The sequence below is a fragment of the Micropterus dolomieu genome, linkage group LG11 (assembly GCF_021292245.1).
Source record: "Micropterus dolomieu isolate WLL.071019.BEF.003 ecotype Adirondacks linkage group LG11, ASM2129224v1, whole genome shotgun sequence".
Classification (NCBI taxonomy): Eukaryota; Metazoa; Chordata; class Actinopteri; order Centrarchiformes; family Centrarchidae; genus Micropterus; species Micropterus dolomieu.
The window spans coordinates 18,397,658-18,411,814 of NC_060160.1; the positions used below are offsets into that span (position 1 = coordinate 18,397,658).

At 40.6% G+C, this 14,157-nt stretch overlaps 1 protein-coding gene across 1 annotated transcript; it reads right to left on the minus strand.

The window, feature by feature from the left end:
• Positions 1-28: 28 nt before the first annotated feature.
• LOC123979458 (voltage-dependent anion-selective channel protein 2-like) lies at positions 29-11,313 on the minus strand. Its single transcript, XM_046063380.1, has 9 exons — positions 11,174-11,313; positions 9,051-9,121; positions 7,464-7,513; positions 4,594-4,746; positions 4,433-4,485; positions 3,652-3,873; positions 2,992-3,142; positions 2,626-2,683; positions 29-1,317 (listed from the first exon to the last, which is right to left on the minus strand). The coding sequence occupies exons 2-9, from the start codon at positions 9,115-9,117 to the stop codon at positions 1,226-1,228; spliced, it is 846 nt and encodes a 281-aa protein (XP_045919336.1). The 5' UTR covers positions 9,118-9,121; positions 11,174-11,313; the 3' UTR covers positions 29-1,225.
• Between the last annotated feature and the right edge of the window lie 2,844 nt (positions 11,314-14,157).

Here is a 14,157-nt window from a genome sequence, read left to right on the forward strand (position 1 = left end):
CTGTATGACAAAAGAATTACAACGTTCAGACAGTTTAATTTTTTTTTTTAATTATTAGAATTCCCTTAATTGACATGGAAAAAAAATGAGGTACTGTGACAAAGAAAAATGAGCCTCTTAATCATGACAACACATTTAGATGATTGCCAAAAGAAATAGGATAGTCATGTGGGACACAACAACCTTTCACATAATCCTATTAAGTGTTTTGACTGGAATCACTTAGAGGACAATCAACTGTATTTTATGTACAGATCTGAGGAGTGTAGGTTGTTTACGAGAAGAGAGCACTGACAGCAGTGAGTGCAGCCCCCGAGCAACATGAGGAAACAGCTGGCCATCAAGTTAAGACGCCTGGTGCCACTGAACAGCTGAGATACCTACGAGGACGGAACAAGCAGATGCAAATATGTTCTCACTTTCTTTGTGACTGCTGTGCCGAGACAGATAGATGAAAACAATATTGTAGAAATGCAAACTAACTACATCCAGAAGATTCCACTACATTGATTTCACCTACCGAACTGAGAACTCACAAAAGGACTAAAACATAATTTAGGAGCATCTGACCAGACTTTCATTGTTCCTGTAAAGCAATGCAAGCTCACACTTTTAAATATCCTTCTTTAAGTCCATGCAGGAGTCAACTTCAACCACCAGTGCTTCAATAATCCAGTCATATGTTCATGAAATGTGTTGTATCAAAACATTTATATGGATTAAATAGTCCACAGATTGCAACAACACAGCCAAAAGTGTAAAAAAAAAAAAAAGAAAAAAAAAAATAGATAGACATAACAGCACCATTTTTTAACCAAGCCTTAAATACACCTTCAGCTCTGCATCCACGTCTTCATTCTCACATGCTATTAGGAAGGCAGGAACGAGCTGAATACAGAAGCTTTAATGAGCTACACATGTAAACCAACGACTACATCATCCAAGACCTACAGGGAAATAAATAAATCACTTTAATAAAAATGGTAATATAATCCACAACTACGCGCCGTCACTGTCAGGATCAACACGCAACCTCACAACGCCTCTCGGGGGTGTTTAAGCATGATGCTGAGACTCGACTGTTACTGTCAGAAACGCTCATGAAAACAGGGGGAAGTGTGAAGGAGAGTCCAGAGAGAAGCTACAGGACTGTGTGAGAGGGAGGGGGGGGTGATGTGGTTCAGGCTTTTGTTTTTTCTTCGTTGGTGGGTCTGAGTTGTCCCCTTCATGCCTCAAGCTCGAAGCCCATGCCGACTTTGTGTCCACCGGCGTTGAAATTCTTCCCGTCGATCAGGGCTGAGAGGGTGACCTTGACACCTGCAGAGACACAAAACAAGGTTTCAGGTTCAAATTTAAAGAGCTCATGTTCTGCTTTTTGTCTTTTCTTTTTCCTGTATTGTGTTACGCATTTCTTTTTTGTGCATGTAACATGTTTTCAAAGCGAAAAAGCCCAAAGTCCACCCCAAAGAGAGTTCCCATCTCCCACAGAAAACACTGCTCCTGGACTGGTAGAAAACAGCTCCACAGTAGTCCAGCCTATACTTTGTAACCTATCTGAGTCATGTAACACACGTCATAATGCTCGCCTACCGGCTAGTGTGACACGCTCTCAAAAACACCTGTACAGAAACACACTGAGCTGCAGCACACATGTACAACTCTCAACAAAGATTGAATAGAAGTAAGGTGCTTCTTAAAACAGAGCGTTCATCACACAGGGTGAAAAGAGGAGCAGTCTGACAAAAACATGGTGTTTTTTGAAAATGAAACATGTAAACCTGTTCTGGTACAACCCCTAAATAAAATGATAGAATTAGAACATAATTAAATTGCTGTGTGTTAGTGATGCTGATCAAAGTATGAAGGAAAACCAGTAGATGGATTGATTGGCATTTAAATCACTTCTCTGTCAGTACTTCCTAAGTCCTCATAGGCAAGTCCAGCCACTTGGCAGCCATCTTGGCAACGCCTCAGGGCAGCTATTTCGGACTAAAAAGACCAGGCTCCTATCTGAATGAATGGGGAGAGAACTGCACTTTTACTGGCCACCGGGACATAAAAAAAGCATGTCTAGAATCAGCAATAAAATCTGAAAAACACTGCTGAAAAAGTTTGCCTCAAAATAAGGTTTAAAAAGCATTTTTCCCAACAGGTTATACTTCTACTACACATGCGTAGTAGATTATAATAATAAAGTTTTATAATGCATATTTTGATGGCAGCTGAGTTAATAAAGCATCCAATCGGATGACCAATAATCCCCATATCCACTATTTGAACGTTAGGGAAATGCAGTTTGCAGCTCTGATAACCCTGAAATATCTCAGCTGTCTGTGAGAATTATTCATCAAACCACGTGTGTTTATCAGACCGCAATTTTGTTCTAAAGTTTCCATTAAATTATCAGCTGGATAACTGAGTAAAATTATTTAGTAAATCTTTTCATCTGGAAAGCTCTTTGTGCTTAACCTTGAAAAGTACTTTTTAAATAAAATTTTACTTCTTATTATTATTATTACTCTTAGTTAGAAACTTTTAGCCCCAACTCTTAGTTGTAACATAAGATACTCTGCTGTACTCAAGAATGTGGGTGATACAGTTTTGACCTTAGACAAAATATGGTACCTGGTCGAAGGCTCTGGGTGTAGCCTACTCCGATCAGACTAGCATTGTTCACTTTGGCCTGCGGGGGGAAACAAGATGAGACATGAAACTAAACAGCAAACAAAGCACCTGCCTAATCAAACAGCGCAGTAAACCAATGGTAAATGATCTGTATTTAGTGCCTTTCTTGTCTTTCAAACCACTCAAAAATTTACATCCCATTCACACACATTTATGCACAGCTGCCCACCAGAAACAGAAATCAACTCATTCATACATATTCACACCGATGGTACAGCCACCGAGACATGCAGACAAGGGGAGCCGGGGGTGGAAACCACCGACCTTTTGCCCCCTGAGCTACAGTCGCCCAGTTGGAGCACTTACAGACAGAGAGGCGTCTTTATCCAGCTTGTATTTGGCAGCAATGCCAAAACGAGTGTTGTTGCTGCCGGCGGTCCAGGCCAGAGTGACCGCCGTCTCCAGCTCGTCATTCACCTTCTGGTAGATGGAGCCGCCAAACTCGGTCCCATCGTTACTGAGAGAGAAACAAAGCTAATTCAGAAACGTTCAGGTTCAACATTTTAATTACAGCCCTGGTAATATTAGGTAAGATTTGTTATATGTTTAAATACTGGAGAACAGAGACTCAGACTTTCCTCCAATTCTTGTAATTTACTGTTTTAGGAGTCCCCCCCCCCCCAAAAAAAAATAATCTGTCTTTGGTTTTCTGTAACTTGTTCACAACTAGTGGACCCTGATTTGTTTTAAGGCCAAAAACATTGGGAAACATTGGTACTGGAGATAAAATACATTCATGTTTTAAGCTTTCATACCAGTCTCTTCTGTTTGCCGTGCATGCTTTCAGCTAAAATATTTTCTTTAATCCCAGAGCAAAAATGGGAGCTTTAAAAAAATAAAATAAAATAAATTAAAGATAAATGACCCTGATCATCATTTTCTCCCTGCAGAGCCACAGGAGACATTATAAGCACTCCCTATGATTAATAAACTGTATACGATGTGTAAAATCACTGGAGTACTCACACATTGGTGTGTAGCTGGAAGTCCCCAGCCCTGTACCCGAGGGCGAAGTTGTTCTGGGCCAGTTTGGACTTGGCCGTGTCGAAGGCCATCTGGTAGCCGGCCAGCCAGCCCTCGTAGCCCAACACAGCGGCGGCGTGGATGATGGGACCCTCGAAGTCAACATCGCAGCCCAGGTTCACGTAGTCGCGTTTGTAGCCCGTCTTCAGTTTGCCGCTCTTCTTACTGAAAAATTAGTTTATAGGGTTAAATGTTAGTTCATTTATTTATACTGTCATTTTAAAGTATAAGTGGCGATATTATTATTGTCTCGTGAAAAGATCAAAACTAACAATGAATGTATCACAGCCTGATAATCTTCTTCCTCTGAGCCACAAAGCTCCATTGCTGTCTAAAAACTATTTATTTGATTAAAAACTGCAGTGAGCAGCTGTTTTAGAAAATAAATAAGACGTTATTGCATATTAAACTATACATTTGTGAGCTTTTTCCAGTTAGATAAAAGAAAAAGAAAAAAATACATGAGGAAGTTATTATTCCCATACATTAATGTCACATAGTTTTAAAAAGAGATGAGTGAGTCGTTTAACTCCTCAGGCCATTCAGAGAAACGTGGAAACAGCAGCTAATTATTAACAAACAGAGAACCTAGTGGGAGCTTTTTCCACTGTGCTCTGACGTTAGTGTTTTCCATACCACCAGACCTGGCCCACAGTTCATCCTTTAATGTTTCATGTACTCCACATAAGGAAAAGGTATCACTCATTCATACATGTAGTCTTACCCCGTGTTTGGTACAAAAGACGTGTCCAAGGCCACCTTCAGTCCTTGAGTCAGCTGCAAGTAAAGTAATAATTTAAGTTCATTTTTAACCACATTCCAGACTTTAACAACGTAATTACATCAGTTGCAAAACACTTTGCTCTCACACACACACACACACACCTGGTCCTCCACGGTGACTTCAGTAGCCAGTGTGTTGTCTGTGTTCCACTTCTGGTTGAAGCTCAGACCCAGCTCCTTCATCTTGTATTTGGTCTCCAGGCTCCCCGAGGCCTTCCCTGTGTCTGTGTTACTGGAGCCAGATGTGTTGAACTCCTGCAAGATGATCAGGAGGACAAATTATTAGTATACGAGAGTCACTAAATAATAACGGACAGCCAAAGTGTGTTAAAATAATGGACTGAAGAACTGGGTTTGTGTAGATTATTGCAGAAAAAAAGAGAGACCTGAAAAACCAAGGAGAAAAAATAAGAATAGACCCAACTTAACTATAGAGAGCCTGAGTCCCTCCATTTCCTTTGGACCACCATGGGACCTTATTTCAGAAAAACTATGTCCAGTAGTCAACGGCGAGAGACAACTAATGTTTTTGATCCCGTTTGAATGGTGCCCTGAATTACACACGTTTGTCAATTTAAAATATAACTTACTGAAAGTCAAGAAAGTCTCAGTTTGTCGTAAAACTGTTGATGTAATAAAAATACATAATTAGAAAGACCACAGAACACAAAAGTCGCGTATGTGACGTTTTTACTTTCATTATCGATTAATCTGATGATTATTCTCTCGATTAAATCGATTACTTTTTAGGTCCAGAAAATTGTGAAAAATGTCGATCAGTGTTTCTCAAAGCCCAAGATGAAGCGATTCATCGATTATCAAAATAGCTCACACTTTGTGTAATAGTTGCCAACTAATCAATTAATCAACTAATCGTTGCAGCTCTAGTCATAACCGTTTCTCTCAATGACTGAAGCTAACGTCACTGAAGCTAATGTCAAAGAGCTTCCATGTGTAGTAGATGATGTTATGAAAAGACCGGGAGTCGTTGGATTAAACACATCAGGAGAGAAACGTCTGTGCCTGGAACATAGCTAAGTAGCCTAGCTAGGAGCAAGCAAACAATGACCGTTAGCTTAGCATTACAGCGCTAACATGTTGGTGACGTATATTGTGCGAGATGAGAGTTCACTAAAAACTGTTTTACGACAAAATTAGACTTTCTTGACTTACAAACTTTAAATTGACAAACATCATGTGTGTAATTTGGGACACAATTCAAAGACGATTAAACAAAAGGTGTCGTCAACGTTGACTACCATACATATTTTTTCCGAAATGTGGTCCCATGGGGCGGAAGCAGAAGGGAGGGACTAAGGCTCTCTATTATTTAACTGTTTAGAAATAAAACAAGAAATATCAGATGCGTATAACACTGTACATATCAGACAAGACATCTGACAGGCAACTGTGAGACAACCAGACATCCTGAACATTAATCCATGCAAGACAACATTAACATGTGATGGACAGAAAAACACACCAGTAGGTTTGAAAAATTTTGCTTTTTGGATTTGAATTATGATACAACTAAAGGCACTAACTCTTAAATGTCACTGTGACAAAGCCAAAGCACATATGGTTAAAAATACAGACAAAGGTGCAAAAAAAGTTCCTGTATTTGTCCAGTAAACTAGCACCTCCCGATTTAGCATGCAATCATTAACCATTAGCTAACTAGCAATAAACGCAAAGCACCCCTGACCATGGGAATGTCCTTAGTTTTGCAGGCACTTGGTCATAAAAAGTATTGGACAATTTTGAGTTGATGATGGTGCTAGAAAATAAAACATCAGAATATCAAAGTGATTACAATTCATCCTCTGGGGAACACAGCAACCCATCCAATGGCTGTGGAGATATTTTAATTTAATTTAAAGACATAAAAAGTCAACCTCATGGTGGCGCTGGAGGACAAGTCAGAGGGTCACTATAGTCTTTAGAAGAGTAAATGAGTTTGAGATGACTGCGGCTGACTTTCGCAGACTTGATAGTCTAACCTGAGCTGCAGGCGACTGCAAGGGCGAGGAATAAAAACGGCGCCGTCAAGTCATTCTACCTGCGTGATCCTACTGTGAGCTGACTGATCTTGCGCCATTTTTCTTTGCAAATGCCGCGAGACCAAGCAAAGTGTGGCTCCAACTTTGTGGAGCTGGAGAAAAGCAACCTGCACTCCTGCATTATGGAAAATTTGAGTTTGGATGGCAATTTAAATGTGATAAATTAGGGAAACTTCTTTATAGTATTTATAAATTAGGGTTGGGGCTTTATTGGTGATGGCCACTTTTCACTATTTTCTGACATGTTTTAGACCAAACTATAAACTTATTAATCAAGACAATAATCTGCAGATTATTTGATAATGAAAATGTAGCCCTAAACTACGGACGACCGACACATTAGACTCACAGAAATTCTCCACAAAGAAATAAAATTCACAAGTAAACGTTAGCTCTGAATGAGACTGAAGAGACAGAACGTGGACAGTAATTGACACACTGATTTTCATGCTGTATGAATAAATATAAAAAACAATAGAAGAACAATGTGGAAACATGGAAACAACATGATGGTGAAGAATAAATAGCTGTCAGCTCTGACTCCGATCTTACCATCTACATTAGAGCGCGAGCAGTCCAGTACAGCAGCATGGAGACAGAGCAGCGGTTAGGAAAGGCAGGTAGAGAGACAGACAGGCCACAGAACAAACACAGGTTTGTCATGTTTCTCTACAACAAACCACAGCTTCAGCAAAGCATCGCTCGTCAACCTAGAAATCCTCAAGCTCAGGGTTAGAGGATTCAGGAGGTGAGTTATTCAGGTGTGTGGAGCGGTTTTATCTTGGGGGTACTGGTGCAGTGATGGGATTAGAGAGTGCAGCAGGTAAGACAGGTACGGCAGGGAGGTGGGCCGTGCAGAAAGCATCCAGGTAATGACAGCAGGTTAAACACAAACAAAACTGGTTTCCTCACCACTCCACTTTGTGATTTGGTCTTGAGGTCCAGCTTCACAACACCAAAGCCTGGTGGATTTCAAAAGACAGAGTTGTGTGTTAGAGGTAATTAGCCAGATAAAAGAAAATCAATCAAATACACAAATATTTAGGAATAGTTCAACATTTTTGGAAATCTTTCAGTTTTTGTATGAAGAGGTATGACATGTTAATTAGAGAGCTTTAGAAGTGGTGACATGCCAATGTTTGTTTATTCTTTTTAGCCAAGCTGGCTGTTTGCCCTGTTTCCTGTCTTTATGCTATGCTAAGCTAATGTTCTTGGCTGGCTGCAGCTTCACATTTCAAGAAAACATGTTAGGGTAGTATTAATCCTCAAAATGTCATTGTATGGTTTTTAGACGCACTGACAATAAAGGCAATTCTATTCTCATCTAAAGGCCAAATTATACTTCTGTGTCGAGTCTACGGTGCAGCCTACGGCGTCGTCTACCTACATAGTCACGCTGCTGTGAGCATTTTTACCTGTGCGTTTTGGTCTATACATCGCTCTGCAGTTACACCGCCAATTAATTGGGTTTCTACGTTCCACTGTGTTGACATCTGCTGGTGAGCTGGATAACCTCCGGTTTAGCCCTCCGCTAAATTGAATGGGGGTAAAATGATAATCGTGCGACTTTCTAAATGTTTTAGACCGAGTAGATCAAATTACCCAGGGTTGTTATGCCAAAAACACAATTTATCCACCGTTTTACAGCCGCTTCTTTCACAGTATAAGTCTATGAGACTCTGTCTGGTTTGGCCACTAGTACTTCCTGAAGGTTATTGAATATTTTTTCGCCCCTCTTTGAAAATTGACCGGGTTGCTTTGTCTTCTTTTTCTATGCTGGCGACTAACATGGAGGTAAACGAGCTGTGCTTTATGTGGACAGTGAGATTTCTCTGGTGTTCGTCTGACAGGCGGTGGGCAGATGAGACGACCTTTAATTCTGGAGTAGTCCTTTGATGCCTGATGGCCGGTCTGTGTTTTAAGTCTGCCTTGTTACATCTTCACATTAACGACTCCAGCTGGGATCAACACATGTGCGATGTCAAGTCAATTAAGAATCGTAATTTGACTCAAGGGGCTGTACAAACCCTGACCCTTGATTCGAATAAGGAAACCCCCTTAGAAAAACAAATGGCCCAATCTATAACATAAAATTTTTTAAATAATTGATTTTCTTTTGATCGAATAACTGATGCAGGTCTTTGAGTCTCCCTTTAATGTCTCTTGGTGCATTAGGCATTAGTGGGCAGTGTTTTAAATCAATTAGCAGAACTCATTTATGGTATATGGTGGATCAGGTTTGAAACACACCCACTCCTGTCCGGTTAACCTACCCATTAACGATCACACAGTTCATTTTCCAGTAACATATATTACATTAGAATATGCTGTGCTATAAACTTTTAGGTAACCGTTTCTATCGTTTGCTTTGCAGATTGCCTTTACTGCCACCAATATTAAACATTTTCATCAATGCATTATGTGAACGCTGGAGAAGCTCTGTGTTTCAGGAATTCCTAACAGTTAATAATTTACTCTTTGGGCTAAAACAGCACTCACCATAGCCTTTGCTGAATATATCCTTGGCAGCCTTGCCCAGGTCTGAGTATGAAGGAGGGACAGCCATCGTGCTGAAGAAGATAAAAGTCAGTGATGTGATCAGAAAGCAGGTTTTCTACACAGGTGTTGTACTGATTTAAGTTCCACTCATCAGGCTGTTGGGAGGCTGAACACTTTCCCCGCTATCTGTCCCAAAAGTCTAAACTGCAAGAAATACTAATTTGACATTTATCCTGATGATTATTGATATCAAATGATTCGAAGTAGGAATGCACCGAATTGTTGGCCACCGAAATTAATCGGCCAAAAATAGCAAAAAAAGCCCTTTTGGTGTTCGGCCTAATAAGTCAAAAGACCGATTAAATTTTACCAAACAATTACATTGACATGTCGGCAGTGTGGAGCATTTTAAAGTGTCAGTGTCAATTTAGCGCAAGTATAATGGATTTTGTTCGGTTTTCAAAATAAGGTGTCTATAAAGTATGGAAATAAGATTAATTGGATTATATTCACAGAAAGTATAACACATGTTACATGTGTCCATTAAAAGTAAATGGACACATGTAATTTACTTTACTGGACCCTGTTGGGCCTCGGACCCACCCACCACAGTCTCTCCAAATCCCGTGGGAAACAATGAGTAAAAAGCACATTTTGACTATTTAATTTATGCAGAGGTAAAAATTGGCAAAATAAATAGAAAAAATGTGAATGTAATTATTCAGTAATCGGCAGTATTTTTCTTTATATTTGGTTTCGGCCAACAATTTTCATTTCGTTGTAACACTAATATGAGGTTTTTTATCCTGATAACATTTTTGGTATCGCCCAACCCTACTACAAAGGAACAAAAACTACAAAACACAAAACTAAAAAATAAACTGCTTCTATCTGCCTATTTGCACCTTTGCACTGAGGACAATTATTTATATTAGATAATTCTGGCACTGGAGTTTGTCGTATTTTTGTATTGCATTATCAATGGGTCATGAAAGACATCGTTTTAATCCTCTGTGTGCCTTGTGCATGGCAGAATTGACAATAAAGTTGACTGTGACTTTGAGTCTTCCAGGATGCTGCACCACTATCAAAGCCCATTCTCAACGAAGGCAGTTGGTAAAAATCAGTTATATACCACCAAACAATACAATAGCTATCATTTAATTGAACAGTCAAGTCTCCCTGGGAGCTCCAGCAGAAGGGAACAAGCTGTTCCTTTACAGGCAGCTGGGGAGCTAATAACTAATGGTCTCAGCATCTGGCTGCAACAAGAAGCTACTGTGGCACATACAGAGTCAAGCAACAAAAAATAAATTTAACCTGGTATACATGTGTGCAGAAATGTACACAGAAAGACAGAAATTGCTAAGCTAGCAGATGTTCAAGCATCAGAACAAAAAGGTCTCAACATATCTCAAGGTTGTTAAAAATAAAAAAATACAAAAATGGGCCCTGGTGATGCTGCTGTTAGGACAAATCTGCAAGAGATGGAGCTTCCCAATTAAAAAATAAAGACAGACAACTAAGAGACAATCTTTTCTGCCTTAACAAAAGGTTGGTGCAGCTCTTATTAGGGGACAAAGGACAGCAGATGGGCCAGTGAAAGAGGTGTGGGGGGTTTGACAGCTAGCTAGCTGCAGTGTGAGCTGCAGTAACAAGCTAACTGAGCTAACTAACATTAGAAAGAAAAGGATAGGACAGACAGACAGACAGACACCGGCTAAATGTTAATATTCGTGTTCATAGTAACGTTGCTCTGCCTGTCCCCCTAAACACATCACAAACACATCACAAACACACCCCTCAGCAGCCAGCTAGTCACACACGCAGCTGATAAAGTTGCTAAATGCGTAGCTAACGTAAGTTATTTTATTTATTTATTTATATCTCTGTACTATCACACAGGAAACCTACAATGCAAGGATTAAACTGTGCATTTCAAGGCTAAACATCCTTACATAACAGACCGTTAGCTAAATCGCTGAACATGCTAGGTGTGTGGCTAACCTTGGAGAGAAACGTACCGTTATCAAAGAAGGAATTAATAACGTGCATTATCATACAGGTATTATAAAGCTCATAGCTGTATTTGACATTAACTAGCGTTGTTTGGTTCTTCTTACCCGTGCAAATGTGTTTGTAAGGGGAGTTTGCAGAGCCTTGAGTGTCCCTGGCGTGATGCTGCTGGGCGGACTGACAGCTAGCGTAGCTTAGCAGAGGGACAGGGCACAATGAAGGAGACCTACGGAGCATGCGCAGTGTGAGTGCGCGATGCGAACAAAGAGTAGATACACAAGCAAGATTTCATCCACGCGACCAGAATCAGAATCAGCTTTATTTGCCAGGTGTGTGTACACATCCGAGGAATTTGACTCAGGATTGTACATTGCGTACGATGTGCTTACTGAAACAATAAGACAATAATAAAAGCGATGAGCACGAACTAATCCGAGAATGTTACAGGAATATAAAACGTTTTTAGAAGGAATTCGGATACAGAAATCACTCAAGAAACGTTTATCGGCCATACAGAAAAGTTTCTTCATTTATTTACACAAAGCTCTGACAGCAGGGGCCCCTGACCTTGTGGGGCCACACCTTTGTTGCTGACCTTCTTGTGGCACAGGGGAAAATATAACTCGTGTGAATGTAGCTCATGTGTGAAATGATATTTAATATATTACTGCATCCCAGTGGTGGACAGGAACTAAGTACATTTACTTAAGTACGAGGTATTTGTACTTTACTTTTCATGCCACATCCTGCTCCAGTACATCTCAGAGGGAGATGTTGTGTATGCTTCACTACATTTATCTGACAGCTTCAGTTACTAGGTACTTTACAAAATAAGATTTTTACACACAAAACGCAAAGGTTTTAACAATATGATGTTTTGTTATAAATTAAACATACCAACAGTTTGTACAAGTACAGACAATACATTTGTTGACAGACATAAATTGAATTGGTTTTGGTCATTCTTGAAGTAATTTTTTATATAAAAACATTTCATGGTTTTAGCTTCGCAAATGTGAAGATTTGCTGCTTTTCCTTTTGATTATTTTAATGTAAGTTTAATCATTTTGAGGTTTGGACTAACATAACAAGCATTGTGAAGGTGTCACTTAGGGCTCTGAGTAATTGTTACAACATTTTTCGCTATTTTCAGAATCTTTACAATTGATTAATGGAGGAAATAATAAAGACACATCCGCATCTAAATAATATATACTACTATTTAGATAGGCTTCTAGTATCTATTGATTCGTTACTAGTAATTATTCCAAAAGATACTAGTAACATTGTAATTCTTACTAGTAACTAATGGAATAATTACTAGTAACAAATAAATAAGTACTACATTTACATTTACTCTTTTGGCAGACGCTTTTATCCAAAGCGACTTACATTTGAGGAACATACAAGCATCAACAGAGCATCAACTACAGATCTACAACTGACAATACATACTAGTAAGAGCAGCAATAAATACTAGTAAGAGCTCACAGTACATATCACATCAATGGGGTAGATAACTAGGGAAGGAAGTAAGAGTTAACAAAAAGTGCAATCAAAACAAAAAGTGCAATCAATACAAGATCATTGTAGGGGATAGAAGAAGAAGAAGAAGAGCACAGGAAGTGCATGTTAGAGGTTAGGAGTTAGAGGAAGTGTGTCTCTGAAGAGATGAGTTTTCAAGAGCTTCTTGAAGTTAGAGAGGGACGCCCCTGCTCTGATGGCGTTTGGTAGCTCGTTCCACCATCGTGGTGTCACAGTTGAGAATAGCCGTGGCTGGGATTGCTTTGTGTGAAGGGATGGCAGAGCCAGGCGGCGTTCGTTGGAGGAGCGTAGCGGCCGAGAAGGAACGTATGTTTGTATTATCGAGTTTAGGTAGATGGGTGCAGACCCAGTAGTCACTCTGTATGCAAGCATTAGTGACTTGAATTTAATTCTGGAGGCCACGGGGAGCCAGTGGAGGTCACTGAGTAATGGAGTGACATGAGTCCTTTTGGGCTGATCAAAAACCAGACGCGCTGCTGCGTTCTGAACCATTTGTAAGGGTTTCACCGCACAAGCTGGGAGACCTGCTAGGAGGGCATTGCAATAGTCGATGCAAGAGATAACCATGGCCTGTACCAGAAGCTGGGTGGCGTACTGAATGAGGTAGGGCCTGATTTTCCTTATGTTGTATAGAGAAAAGCGGCATGACCGAGAGACAGTAGCAACATGGTCTGAAAAGGACAGCCGGTCAATCATGACACCCAAGTTTCTCACCACCTTGGTTCGAGTGATGGTTGCGGAGTCAGTTTGTAGTTTGATGTTATGGTGGATAGATTGCTTGGCTGGAATGACCAAGAGTTCAGTCTTAAAGAGGTTTAGTTGAAAGTGGCAAGCCTTCACCCATGCAGATATGTCTGATAGACAGTCCGTGATCCGCGCCAAGACAGTGGGATCGTCTGGCGGGAAAGATAGGTAGAGTTGCGTGTCGTCTGCGTAGCAGTGGTAAGAGAAGCCGTGCGAGCGAATGATCGACCCCAGTGAGGTGGTGTAAATTGAGAAGAGAAGAGGCCCAAGCACTGAGCCTTGGGGCACCCCTGTGGAGAGGCAGTGGGAGGAGGATAATTGTCCTTGCCACAAAACATTGTAGGAACACCCCGAGAGGTAGGATTTGAACCACAGGAGTGCTTTACTCGAGATGCCCATTGTTGAGAGAGCGGATAGCAGGATCCTGTGGTTGACTGTGTCAAAGGCAGCTGATAAGCAGGATAAGAACCGAGGATTGGGCTGCAGCTTTAGCTGACCTTAGGGCTTCTGTTACAGACAGAAGAGCCGTTTCAGTAGAGTGGGCACTCTTAAAACCAGACTGATATGGATCTAGGAGGTCATTCCCTGAGAGGAATTCTGAGACCTGTTTGAATACTGCCCGTTCAATAGTTTTGGATAAAAAAGGTAGAAGAGACACTGGTCAATAGTTCTCAACTTGAGTTGGGTCAAGTGAGGGCTTTTTGAGCAAGGGTGTAACCCGAGCCCTTTTGAAAGTGGTCGGGAAGGTTCCTGAAGCCAGAGAAGTATTTATCACATGAGTGATTGTCGGGACCACAGTAGG